Here is a 14,174-nt window from a genome sequence, read left to right on the forward strand (position 1 = left end):
AAATATGAGTTAAAAGTTTTTAAATTTGAGTAGAAAGTTTTCAAACTTTAACCCAATAATAATTACGGTCTAACTACTCGGAAAAAATCAGCGCGCTAATCCTCATGCTAATCGTGTTTTACTCTGTAACGGGCCGCCATACTATGTGAGCGACGTGGACCGCACACGCGTACGTGTGGGTCCGGTCGGCCGGAGTGCGTGCCCGCAGTGCGTATACGCTAATTAGCAAATCTAGTACAATAGTACTATGATAGTACTTGCCTGTGAGACAGACCTAGGACACACCCCAAGGTGTGGGCCGGGTAGTAATGAACCCATACGTTGGAAAGAAAGAAGTTCACCTACCATCCCTTAACTTTAAATCGAGTTTGTAAGACATCCCTAATCCTCAGTACCAGAAATCTCCATCCCTAAACTATATAAAACCCTCCAATTTAGGTTCAATAGCATTATATATGTCTAGTCATTAGAAAAGTAAAGATATGGGGGACCCACATGAAATTTATCATCTTCTTTCTTATTTTTTCTTTCCAAACCTGATGCGGCCAGCCGGCGAGGGTGAGAGAGGCGGCCGGCGCAAGATGGGGAAGGGGATAGGCGGCTGGCGTGCGATGGCGGCAGGCCACCGCATGGGCTGCTGTCGGTAGTACTGAATCTGCGCGCCTGCGGCGCCCACCCCTCAGCCGCCGCCGCTCCCCAGGGCGGGGGAGATGGATCCATCCAACCCCGAGTCCGCCTCCACCTCCACCTCTGCTTCAGCCACAGATGAGGCACCCGTGGTCATCATCTCCGAGGCGTTGCAACACGTCGAAGTCCCCCCGAGCAGCCGCAGCCGCGGTCAAGCGCGAGGCGGACATCACGGACGGTGGCGGCGCCATTGTAAAAGCAGAAGCTGTCCATGATGGCGTCGACGTAGCCGAGGACCAGGTTCGTCTCTCAGTCTCTGCCAGGCACGGCCCGCCGCAGAACGCCTCTGCCGCCGTCGACGGCACACGCAGCGCTCCCTCCGGCCCTAGCCTGTACTGCCCCTGGAACCCGCTGTATATCTTCACCCAACCACCAATGCAAGAACACACGCATCCAGGATTGCAGAACTTCAGAAAGCGTTTTCTGCTTGAACTCTTTTTTTCTTTTTCTTTTTTGGCTGAAGCTGTTTCAAGTATTGCTCAAGTTTGATTACATACTGTCAGTGATGTACTTACATAGCGATCGTTGAAGCAGATGATGGCCGTGGCAACGATGTCTTCAGTGCTTCTTTTCTGACCATGGAAGGCTGTTGCTGCCTCGTGTGCGACCACGATGGCGACGGGCACCCAGATGGGGCTGGTGAGCAGAGCGATGGGCCCCAGGAAGTTGAGCGCGACGACGGCGCCGATGAGCGTGAGCCCGGTCAGGAGCAGGAGCACGGCGCCGGAGACGACGAGCGTGAGGAAGCCGACAACTTGGGTGGAGCTGGGCGCGTGAGTTTGCACTTTGCACCCGCCGGAGCAGCATCGTCGACGACGAGTTTGGCGCCGTGGGCGCGTACCCATGGCGCTACGGTGCCGGACCGTGCGCGTGCTGCTGCTGATATGCCATTCTCGCGGTTGACCTAGGAGGATGGCAGCTCAAGCGCGGTGCCGTTGCCACCGCTGCCTCTCCCCTCCCCCATCTCCCTCCGGCCGCCTCCCCCTCCCTCCCGAGCTCGTCGGCCGTCTCTCCCCTCTTTGCTGCCACCGGCCTCCTAGACTTGCTGAAGGGAAGAGAAGAAAAGAGTAGAAAGAAGAGATGCGGAATGATCAGTTTACCACGAGCATCTCTTCTTTCTACTCTTTGCTCATCGGAAAAAAAAGAATAAGTTTACCACGAGCAAAGAATGATCAGTTTCTTAAAGACCAACATTTCTTTGAGCTCCACCAGGGGCGGAGGACTCGGTATGGCGAGGTGTGGCGCTCGCCATACCTTGATCCTCCCGCGAACCACCCCCCCTCCCCTCCCCGGGCGGCGGGCGCGTCTCCTTCCCGCACCGGCACGATCGAGAACGAGAAGAGAGGGAGAGCGAGAAGCCGAGAACGCAGCGCGAGAGAGAAGCCGCGTGCGAGAGAGGCCAACCAATTAGATCCATTGGGCTTGTTTTTGTGTAAATGGGCCTTTTGACCATGAAACCCTAATCCAAATTTCCCCAATTCCCCAATCCATCTCCTCCCCAATCCCCAATTCCCCATCTAGCAGCAGAAGAGCAAGCGGCGGCGCTGCGGTCTGCGGTGCGGACGACGGCCGACGGCGACGGGGCGAGCGCCGGTGGGTGTGGGCCTGCTCAAGGTGGGGCGCAGCAGCCGGCAGGGGGTGGGGGCGGGGCTCGGTCGCGCCGCGCGCTGCGCGGCGGCGCAGCGGCGCGGTCGCGCGGTGCGGCGGCGCGGGGCAGAGGCACGACGCGGCGGTGGCCAGCCAGGCAGAGGCAGGCAGGCGCAGGCGCAGTGCAGGGCGCAGGCAGACGGCAGTGAGAGGCTCAGAGCCAGGCACAGGCAGGGAGGAGAGCAGAGCAAGAAAATGGATAGAAAGAGGAAAGGAAAGGCATTGGCTTCACAAAAGAGGTACAATTTCAGAACATCATTTTTCTTGGTTTGAACTTTCAAGTATACAAATTTGATACTAAAATTGCATTTGTGTAATTTGTTTTGTAGATTTGAAGAGTTTTTGGAACCGGGGCTCTGCAAGCGCAATTACTCATGATGAATTGTGAACTTATGACTATTGCTTAATTGTCGCCATTGCGATGTTTGAGATTACGCCATGAAGGGATAATATTGCGTCATATAATATAGTACATTGAGATTGTTTTTTCTCCCTTTCTTTACACTAGTCTATGGGTCACACTGTCAACACCACCACACCTAATTTTTTTTCCGTCCTCCGCCACTGAGCTCCACCACTTCTCGTGGGCGTTAATTCTTCTTTGGGCAACACGTACTCTGTTTGGTTCCTCATTTTACATACTCGTTTTTAATTACCGTCGACTACGGTCGGTTGATTTCGTTGTTTCTAATCCCCATTTTTTAACCAGCTGCAAGCCTGCAGATTGTATATCTGATATTTTCCTTAGCTTTGTGCAGAAGAAAAATGATTTTGACTCCAAATTTTGGATATAGACTAACAAGGAAAAAATAGCCTCAAGTGATACAGTGTTGACCAAACCTGTTAGATAGCAAGGCAATCCCGTAACTGTTTCTCTCATGTGTAGGCTCATAACAAACAAGGTGTCAAGCCCAGTAACTACTGGCCCATTTATGTATTAGCTAGTAGGTTTGTTTTTATAGACGGTACAAGGTAGCCATGCTTCATGTGTCTACTTCTTCCTCAACAGTTAGCTCTCCTTTTGCTTCTTTAATTTGGTTGCTGTCCTGCTTCGAGCAATTAGTTCGTATGCAGGTAGGCACAATTTTCCTCTGCTGGTGTAGGGATTATAAATACCATATACCGACATAGATAACTTATCCGACTAAAAATAGAAGGTGGGTCGAATCCGTATATTATGTATTACATAGGGCTTTGGAAGTTATGTTGTCTCGCACTCCAAGGTACAGTTCATAAGTGTTAGTCCTATAAAGTTATGTAAATATATAAGAACATTTATGTCGTATTCAGCTTGGTTTTCCTTCTCGTAACCCTATCCTCAAATCTATACAAGGAGCGCAGGGAGTCCTCCAAGGGCATAACTACAACTAAATCATCAGGTCAATAATATATTCAGCGGATACTATCCTCAAACATGAGTAGGGTATCATCTCATATCGAGAGGGCCTGAACCTGTCTAAATCGTTGTCTTCACATCCATCCATTTTTCGTCCCTGTGCGCTACCTTCTTTTATCATTGCCGATTTCCATAATCGACAGTTGGCGCACCAGGTTGGGGTTGCGTCGAGTATTTTGCCGACAAGTGCAATGGTATCAACTTTGGGAGCCGATGACTTCGCCATCCCTTTAGGGCAGACTTACAACTTTGGCAGCCTTGACTTTGTTACCAATAACATTGGAAGATCTCTCTCCTCGACTCGGATTCGAACCAGTCGGAGAAGGGCCACGTTGTCTTGTCAATGTTCAACCTTCCAAACGCCTCCGATACCTACTCAATGGCGTTCTTCTCTTATGTGACTTCAAACTACTCGGGGAGATCATCAATGTCGACTCAGATTCGTGACACCTCCAACAACACCACAACTTATCCATAGATCACCTTGCGACTTCCTTTGCTCCTCGCCATCCCCCCCTAGGGTTTGATCTGGACATGCTTCATCAAAGTCCGGACCAGGGCTTAGGGATATAGGCGTCATGATCTAACCGATCGATTCCTGCAGCGTTACTTAAATCGTCAATAGCTTCGACTACACCGACAACTACAACGACTTGGACACTGAAAGCGTCAACAACTCTAAGCAACCTCGGCCGCTGCTTTTCCTACGCCAATTGACGCTTGAGCTGTGGCTTCGTCGTCCATCCGAGCCACCACTGTGCACCACCCCCTTTGGCCGCCTTTTGCCATCGTCGCGGTCGCTGCTCGGCCACGCCATTGACGTCAATAGCTTCGTTGTGCCAAGGAGCTCCTCAACAGCCTCTTCCCCACCGCTGGGAGCCGCTAGAACCACGTTCCTCGTGCGTGGTGAGCCAACACCTCATCGTCGATCTCCGGCTGGCATTTCTCGCCGTGCCTCGACTCCTCTCCCTCCCATAACTCCTCCTTCTCCTTCCCTGGTCACGAACGTCCCTGTCCGCCACTCCCCTCTTGCAGATCGTCGTCGGAGCACCGCTCGTGCTACCGTCCTGAGAAGCGCCACCGCGTTTACTCCCTGTCGCCTCTTGTCGCTGGTACGCCATCGGTGAGCCTCCCCTACCCTCATCGTCTCCCTATGCCTCCTCTCGTGCATGTTGCCATGCCGACGGGCGCCGCTACCTCCTCTCGTGGCTGTCTGATCCACCCTTAGGGGATCTGGGCTGTCCACGCAGCCGTGCCACCTTGGCATGCCGAGCTATTGTGGCCGCCACATGGCTACCACGTGGTGCACGCGCACCCGAGCCACGGTGGACCATCCTCCTTTGACCCAGCGACTGGTGGGGCCCACTTGTCGTTGCAACCTTCCCCACGGCTCATCACAAACCTTATTAATTAGGCAATAAATCGAGTTAATTTCCAGAAATTCATTTAAATGGTTCAAAACTTCTAAAATTCATAACTAATTCATATAAACTCCAAATTGAGTCATTCAACTTGCAAAATTTATCTAAAATTGAGCTCTACTTGTTTTTTTGTCACTTTCCATGTACTGTTTACTTGGTTTTTATTAGGGTTTTCCTCGTTGTCGTGCTAGCGTGTAGATTCCATCTTTTCAAAAGATCGTGTTCACGAGGAAAAGAGGTTGGAACATTTACCGAAGAAGCAAAGAAGTCACACATCCCCCTTGAGCATGTTAACCCTACTTTATAAAATGTTTTACTGTTTGCAATTGAAGCATGTTTTTCTTATTCCTATCTGCTTGCTTGTGCCATGTTTACTTGATATCCATCCTGTGTCAAACTCTGGTGATAATTTGACTAGCTTGCATCATTACGTGGACCTGGGCAAAATTATATATGCTTAATCATACTTAAATTACAACTAGCTCACCTAATGGGATAATCACATTACCTATATTTAGTATCTTGATGAAGCGGATCCACCTACTCCGTTTCTAAAATACTAAGGATGGATCCAATGATAAAGATAAATAGCACAAAGCAAGAACTCCAAAATGAGCAGAATGCCACGACTCCCGCGTCACTCCTAGGGCAGGGGCAACACGGGTGGTGACTGCCGCCGCCACACCACCACCCCCGCCTCCTTCTCCGCCTCGCCGCCACCCGGGCGGGCCGCCAGAAACCGCACGGCCGGAAAGGAGACAGCAGCAATGCCTCCTTTCTTCTCCCCGAGGGCGCCGGGTCGTAGCCCACAACCTCACCTGGTTCTAGGGCAACGACGACTGCGGTGCTGGGCCGATGGCTGGTTGCTGGTGGCGTTGACGGCGGAGAGAGCGGCAATGTTGAAGGCGAGGCAGAGCCCGTCAGAACGACAGTGTGGAGGCGGTGTCGACCAGGGCGACGACGGCAAGGCAGCGCCATCGGATCTGGCGTCCCCTGGCCAGATCCGGCCACCTCACGTCTGGATCCAGCCTCCCCGGCGTGGGTGGCAGGCCCTCGAGCTAGCTGCGGTAACAAGGCGGCGGGGTGCATTTCGGAGGCGGCAGGGTGAGATAGGAAGGGGGCGATGGTGTGGGAGGCCAACTCCTGAGCCGGCAGCAGGGACGAGGCAGCGGCGTGCGGTTGCGATGTGGTAGGGTGAGGAAGGAAGGGCGCAGCAGTGCAGCGGGACGGTGGGCATGCTCGCGTGGTGTCGACGGCGTTGAGGAAGGTGGAGGCGACGATGGGGATAGGAGGAGTTGGGAATATGGCATCGATGTTTCTGCCAACTGGGCTGCTTGCTAAGGGCTGACACATCGCAAAAGTGTGCCGCAGCTACAGGGATAGGCCGGCGTGGGGTACAGAGGAGAGCTTGATGGCGACGGGATTGTGGGAGGCTGGCGCACCGAGCAACTGGTGACGCGAGTAACGGCAGGGAAGCCGGCTCGGCTAACTGCATGGAGGCTGATGTGGGGACGACGTGAGTGCCATGGCATGGCGTGTGGCAGGAGCTGGAGGTGGCAGGACGGATGAGGCGACAGCAATGCAGACGGGCAGCCTCTGGCGGCATGGTTAGCCCGGCCGAGGCGGGGACGTCAGTGTTGCTGTGAGGTGGGTGTGGTAGGCCTATGACAGGTCCTTATCCAGACTCTAGTCCTCTGGTGGTGGCTCCTTGCCGCTACAAGATGGCCACGTTGGCAGGCTAGTGCGGGAGAGAGGGAATCATTCTTCTCTCTCACCCTCTCCCTCTCCAGCCTAACTACGTGGATGGATTAGAGCATGTCGGATATCGAGCACCTACTTGATGGCCGGCCGACGATGGGGCATTGGTGCAGTGGCTACACGTTGAAGGAGTGTGGTTGGTGGTGGCTTCTATATCCAGCAGGAGACTCGACACGAGCGTGTAGGAAGATTACAGGCAAAAGCTTGGCCTCTCTAGGCTAGCAACGGTGACGCTTGCGGGCGTCGTTTTCCACTTGGGGCGTTGCTGATTGATCTTTCCTGTCCTCTGATGGATTCCTCTAAGTGAAAACCATATCCAGAAGCCTAGGACGAGCAGCGACGACACTCTTAGTGTCGTACTCTTTCTGAAGGCGTTGTTTAGAAGATCCTTTCCCTTCAGGATGTCGTTTCCATGTCTTTTAGTAGCAGGTTCTGGTTGAAGACGCGTGGAGTGGTTGTATTTTTTTCTTTTCATGGCTATAGCCTTTCAGGACTATAAACTTGTAATTTTTTTTCCTCTATCAATACGAAACCTCGCACTAGCTTGTGTATGTTGTTTAAAAAAAAGATAAAGATTAAGAGCTGGAGCCAACGGTCCTAACTATCAGGATGGTGCGCATGTTCGCAAGTGCAGCGAATCGCGATTATCGTCTTCACTTTCCAAAGAGGTGGAAAGAAAGGTGACTGGGGGACTAGAGGTCCTTAGACAGTTACATATAGAGTAAACTGCTGTTGACTAGTGGGCATGGAGACCAACATTACGATCCTTTTTAATGGCACGCAGATAACTACTGGTGCAAACCTGATGGCACGCATTGTTCGCCACTACTGATGTCGGCATTCACGTAGCAGGCGCCTTCCAGTGCTAGGCAGGCGCCTTCCAGTGCTAGTTAAGAAAGTTTTTCTAGACTTATTAAACGAGTCAATTGTAATTTAGACTATTTTTATTACAAATATTTTAGTTAGGACCATTGTTTATTCAAACATTTCACTTTGGCATGGGCCAGAATAATAAATGTGATATACTTGACACTAGTACGAAAACGATTTTTCCGTGCGGTCGAAAAGGTTTTCGCGTGCGGATCTCCTGCCATCTGCGCACCCAAGTGTCTGTAAAAATCCAATTTTTTCGTGCGCGCGACACACCCGCACGAGAAAAATCTGATTTTTGCGTGCGGATGACTTATGTCGCCCGCACGGCAAAAAATCCAAAAAAAAAGAAAATCCAAACCCTAACCCTAGCCATCGTCCTCCTCGTGGTCGCCATCATCGCCGTCGTCGTCGTTCGCTGTCATCGTCGTCGCCGCCTTCCACCGCGCCCGGCCGCTGCCGCCCACCACTGGATCCGGGTGGAAGAGGGGCGCCGCCTCCTGATCAAGGCGGGCGAGGGGCGCCACCGCGCGCCGGGGAGCGCGCGTGAGGCCGTGCCGCCGCCGCCCGCTGGTGCCGTCGTCCCCGGCCACCGCCCGCAAATGAGGCCGCACTGCCACTGCCCACCGCCGTTCCCGGCCGCCCAGCGCTCATCGTCTGTGCCGAACCCACTGCTACCCATGAGAGACGAGGGATGAGAGAGAGAGAGAATAAATGAGGATAATATGGGTAGGTGGAGAGGATAAGATAGAAGTTTTTGAAGTGGTTGAGAGGGAAAAATGCCTAAGGGAGGGTATTTTCGCGTGCGGTGCTCTTAAGAGGCCCACATGTGAAAATCGATTTTCGCGCGCGGTTCTCTTAAGGGTCCACGCGCAAAAATAGAAGGATGATTTTGCAGACGCGGTCAGTTATGGACCATCTGAAATCTAACAAGGGGCTTGTAAAGGAAAATCGTTTTTTATAGTGTGATACAAGAGCTTGGGTCATACAAAGTAAAATAAAAAAGAGTAAATTACTCCGTCTAAAATGATAACATTGGTTAAAGGGCGGATTAAAGGGCGGACTAAATCACTCACAAGTACAAGGGGTTGCCAAACTGTAAATTACTCAAATGATAAATTTAAGAGATCGATTAATCCCATGTGTACATGCATGGTAAATTGTAATTAATAGAATATATAATACTAAGTAGTTTAGAGGTTATAGCTTCCTAGCACCTAAATGGTGCATTTCTTTGAAAAAAAACATTTTATCAACATTCCTTTTAATTATTTAAATCAATTTATTAACTCTTAAAATTTAATTCACTCATGTGAGCTCTTAAATAATAGTCATAAACTTATATTCGTCATTCGTCCATTGAGAATGTTCCTTCGAGAGCGGTTTTTTTAATTTAAGACAAATGTATCTGTCAAAGTTACATAATTGCCTTATCCGACACTAATCGTTTACATATAACGAATACTACATTTTTTCAGATTAATTAAGATATATCCCCGCAAAAAAAAAAGATTAATTAAGATATATATGGATATCTCATGAAGATACAGAAAAAAAAATCAAGGAAACCTAAAACAAATCAAATTTGCAATTCATCATACTCGCCCGAGGTTTCCTGTAGCACCAATGCACCATTGCTTTCAGTTGTCTACTTTTGACAAACCGTGCAAATATATGCTTTACTACCGGAACGCACTAACTTAATTGATCAGTGGCTACAGCGAAATATCTCAAGAAAAAATAAAGCTGCTGCTCGTCATTTTCACCCTCGCCAACAGTAGGTTCTTCCCTATAAATAATCCACGCATCCTGACTAAAGACTACACAAATCACACTAAATAATTACTCAAACCATCATCAGTAACAACCAGATTACAGTATTCATTCCCAAACATACAAATCATATCCATGGCCAAACAGGCGACAGCTGCGGTGCTCGCCGTCGCGTTGGTGCTCGCGGCGTCGGCGGGGCTCGCGCACGGCATCTGCAACCTGTCGGACGCGGGGCTCCAGGCGTGCAAGCCGGCGGCCGCCGTGCGCAACCCGGCGGACACGCCGTCGTCCGAGTGCTGCGACGCGCTGGCCGCCGCCGACCTGCCGTGCCTGTGCCGGTACAAGGGCTCCGCCGGCGCCCGCGTGTGGGTGAGGTTCTACGGGATCGACCTCAACCGCGCCATGACGCTGCCGGGCAAGTGCGGCCTCACCTTGCCGGCGCACTGCTAGTGCTAGCTAGCTGATGGCAAGCACAAACTACAGTGCGGCGACCTCGATCGCCATGTTGCTGCAATTCAATTATGCAGTCGTGACCACTAGCGCTACCAATATATAGCATATATATAGTAGTAATATTAATATATATGTCATACTATGCGATCGATGAGCCCGGCAAGGGGAGATGAATAAATTTGGCAACATATATATGTATTTATGCTCTTCTTTCAGTATCATCAAAAGATATGCGTGTGATTAATAGGTTGGGTGTTTAACCAATAATATATTTGTAATGATACTGATTTGAGTAAAAGAGGAAGTCGTTCTATACTTTTCAAAGTCAGCGGGACACAAATTTAACTGCTGTCCTCTTTTATATATTATTTTTACCTATATAAAAGAATTGCCCGTCTATCTTATCCACTAAACATTTTGGGTTGAGTTAGTACGTGGAACTCAATGTACACCAGTAAAAAAAAAAGGTAATCAGCTCTTTGAGTGCCGGTTCGGCTTGGTCCGGAAGAGATTGAGTATCACTCTCGACATTGACCAAGCATCACTACTGATTCATGTATAGCTGGCTAAAAGGCCCGAGGCCCGACGGCACAAGGTTTTGGCCCATCCCAAGCACGGCACGGGCCAAAAGATCAGGGAGACCAAATAGACTTTCCAGCCATACAAGGCAGGAAAAAGTACACTGAAGGACCCTCGACTTGTCATCAAGTTACAAAATCATCCTTGAACCGTAAAACCATATACAGGGTATCCCCTAACATATAGAACTCGCGCAAACTAGGTCCCTCGGTAGTTTTGATTCCGGTTTTGTCCAACGTGGCAGCTAACTCAGCGTGGGACCCACGTGGGCTCCAGACGTTAGCCTCTTCTTATCCTCTACCTCTCTTCCTCACAAGGGTTTAAATGGAATTTTTGTCTTGAGTTAACACCGTCATTTTGCCTTCACGGAATAGGACCACGACTCATCTTAGTTTCTAAAAATGACGGTCAAATGAGCAACTCGAAAAAGCAAGACCAAATTAGTAGTTAGTCTTCAAAGTAGGGTCAAAAACGTAATTGCCCCATTGCAAAGTTATATGTCAACAGGTTGTCTCGAGATATGCTTTCAGCATTAGTGAATTACTCCCTCCATCCAAAAAAACGAATCTAGAACTGGATGTGACATATTCTAGTACAATGAATCTGGACAGAGGTATGTCACATCCAGTGCTAGGTTGGTTTTTTATGGGACGGAGGAAGTAGTGAATAGTTTTGTTCTCATTGTGGACATCCTGTCATGGTTGTCGGTAAATTCGCACCGCCAATGACAATGTGAATACAATTATTGGTTCCAATTATTTCTTCGTCCACCTGACATCTTAGAAAAAGGGTAAAAATTAAAATGTTTATATACCGCACATATATAAGGTTCTGCGTTATATGTGCCATTTATTAAAAAAATAATATATAGTAGATTATAGACGCCGATTTAAAAATGCAACACAAATACTATATTAAACCGTCGAGGCAAGCCGTCTTGGTCCCTATGGTCTCACTTATCTTTTTCTCGGCCCATCTGCTCGTTTTTCTCTCACTTCCTTTTCCCATAGTCCTTGTAAAATCAAATTGTGTTTGATTATTATTTTGTGATAAGCTATTGTTGATGAGAAAACATGGTGGCCTGGGTCTTTTGCTTAGCTCAAGTGCATATCCAAATCTTGCTTTCGGGTTCAGAGCGTGCCAGTTGGTTTGATCCTGCAATGAACAAGAATAAACAAGAAAACCAAGTTAAATTCATGTAAACCTAGCCGATGCGACCTGACCGAATCAGCTGTTAGGTGTAGAATGAATAAAATAAAACGAGACTAAAATATGTTCCATCACCTGTAGATATAATTAGTCATGTAATCCATAATTCACTCTTTCTATGAGATGCGAGCAAATGTATAGATTAAACGAGACTTTGTAGATTGCTCCTAAGTCAGATCAAACGAATTAAAGATTACATGTAGCTTATATCGTAGCCGATGATAGATACCGTATCGGCTAGTACTCTAATATAGCCTTATACAAGAATATGAACCTAAGTAAATATATCTAGAGCAAGCTTGGTATATTTAAATAGTGTGCTACACTTGTATAAGAGGCAAATACAACATGAAAAGCATGATTAAAGAATTTAAACACAGCTAAAAAGTTATATCAGGTAAGATCGGCTAAAACCTTGATTCTACCCCTATTAGCAATCAAGAAGCGGTTTAATTTCTATGATTCTAAACATGACTAGGGCTGATGCAGCACAAAGTATGAAAAGAAGCATAAAGTCTAAACAATAAAGCCTTTAACTGATTTTCAGGGTGGTGGATACCTTAGCTAATCCAAATTGACAAAACGATTTAGTCGACATCGGCAAAACCCTAGAAAAGGCATGGCCGATATAGCTAAATCGAGTCATCATGTTAGATTAGTTAAGATATATGATAACCAGCAGTTCTAGAAAATAGATTAAAACATCTAAAGCGACACCCTAATCCGCCAACGCAAGCCGCTGAGACAAGTCATACCTCTTGTCGGAAGATCAAAGTCGATGCCCTAACTCGAAGCAAGAACTCGTTGAAAAAGTATAAAAGTAATAAGGTGGCGATGTGTCGAGAGTATATTGAATGGTTGTTGTTGTCAAGACCCTAGGCACATATTTATACCTGTAGTACAAAACTTGTCCATATCGGAAACGACTCAAACTTTACAAAATAAACACACCATCCCATTGCGGACTCTAATACAGATTTCTAAGGCCCTGTTTGGATGGGAGAGACTGTCCCTCCCATCCAAACGGCTCCTAAAACGCTTCCTAATTAATATATACAATTGCCTTGAAAGGACTCTTCCTTGTTTAGCAATATCTCTAAGTCCTCAATCCGAGCTCAACTCATACTTGGAAATTGTCTATATCAGCTGCCTTGTCCATATTGGCTGACTGAGTCCGATTCCAAATCAGCCGATACAGCCCCTAGGCGATGCGTTGCGTTATTCTTTCGAAACTAATCTAATTTCTTCAAATCAGCTTTGAATCCATCTTCACCTTTGAGTATCTTGCCAAATTTTGTTGTTAACAACTATTGGCATCTGAGATTATTGGTTTTGATATTTGGATATTATTGATGAAGTGATTTTGGAGATAATTGATTTTCAAACAATGAGCAGGATTGTATTGCTTTGACGGTCGCGGTCAAACCAATAGGATTGGGCCAGTTGAACTGGCCAACTCGACGGTCTAACCGGCCAACTCTATGTTAGTTTCAGTTTAAGGTTGCTCCTTTGGATATCTGTGATTAATTCATATTTATGGTTTCTAGGTGGATACTATGCGTATGTAATGTTGTTGTGTGCTAATGTTGAGTCAAGTTGGTGAGAATTTGTGCTCAAATATGGTTTCTTTGTTGGTACAAGTGTAGGTGAGTCTTGATGCCTCAGGTGATCTTTGCCGGCGATGGATTGGGAGTCAACTTGGGAGAAGATGACGTTCGGATGATTAGGATATCATGCGGGATGCTTAGGCTCAAGATCAATGCATGTGGTTGGTGAAGATTGCATATGGCAATGATGGAGATATTGTGTGCATATGGGATGCGAGTCGAATTTAGGAGTCCAAATTTGATATGATTGGAGTTTATAAAGTTTGTTTCTTGTACAAGAATGTCTCCTATGGGATTAGGACTTCTTATATGAGTTTGGTTCTTAACTTTAGACTGCCTACCTCAGGTATAAATAAAAAGGCAGGGTGAGGCCTCTCGGTATCGTTTTTAGAAAGAGTTGAGTTTAGAAAAGGTTAGGGTTTCAAGTTTAGTTGAGATTTTTGTGAGAAGTAATGTTATTGCACTTTGTAAACACAGATAGAAGTAATAAAGTATCAATCTATTTTGAGAGATCTTCAATTTGTGTTTGCTCAGGTTCAACAATCCAATTGGCGAGACATCGACGGTCAGACCGGATCAGCCCGGTCAGACCAACAACTCCACGATGGTTAGACCTGCGTTGGCGACAAGCAACATTGGCGAATCTAGCGGTCAGACCAGAGCTACTATGCCGGTCAGACCGGAGGTCATCGTGTAGTTAATTAGACTGATGCAATAACTGCAGTCAAACCGATTTCCATCGTTTCGAGGGTAACCTTTAATTCCACTAAATGT

At 47.8% G+C, this 14,174-nt stretch overlaps 1 protein-coding gene and 1 pseudogene across 1 annotated transcript; one reads left to right on the forward strand and one right to left on the reverse strand.

Moving 5' to 3' along the window:
- Nucleotides 1-755: 755 nt before the first annotated feature.
- Nucleotides 756-2,155, reverse strand: LOC127780174 (uncharacterized; annotated as a pseudogene).
- A 7,439-nt stretch (nucleotides 2,156-9,594) lies between these two features.
- On the forward strand, nucleotides 9,595-10,329 carry LOC127780001 (putative lipid-transfer protein DIR1). The gene has a single exon (XM_052306944.1). It carries the CDS (start codon nucleotides 9,688-9,690, stop codon nucleotides 10,000-10,002), a length of 315 nt encoding a protein of 104 aa, XP_052162904.1. The 5' UTR covers nucleotides 9,595-9,687; the 3' UTR covers nucleotides 10,003-10,329.
- Nucleotides 10,330-14,174: the final 3,845 nt, after the last annotated feature.

The sequence above is a fragment of the Oryza glaberrima genome, chromosome 7, assembly GCF_000147395.1.
Source record: "Oryza glaberrima chromosome 7, OglaRS2, whole genome shotgun sequence".
NCBI classification, from domain to species: Eukaryota; Viridiplantae; Streptophyta; class Magnoliopsida; order Poales; family Poaceae; genus Oryza; species Oryza glaberrima.

Bases quoted from the DNA above. Each gene is read 5' to 3' on its own strand.
- LOC127780001 (XM_052306944.1), top strand. From the start codon at position 9,688: ATGGCCAAACAGGCGACAGCTGCGGTGCTCGCCGTCGCGTTGGTGCTC.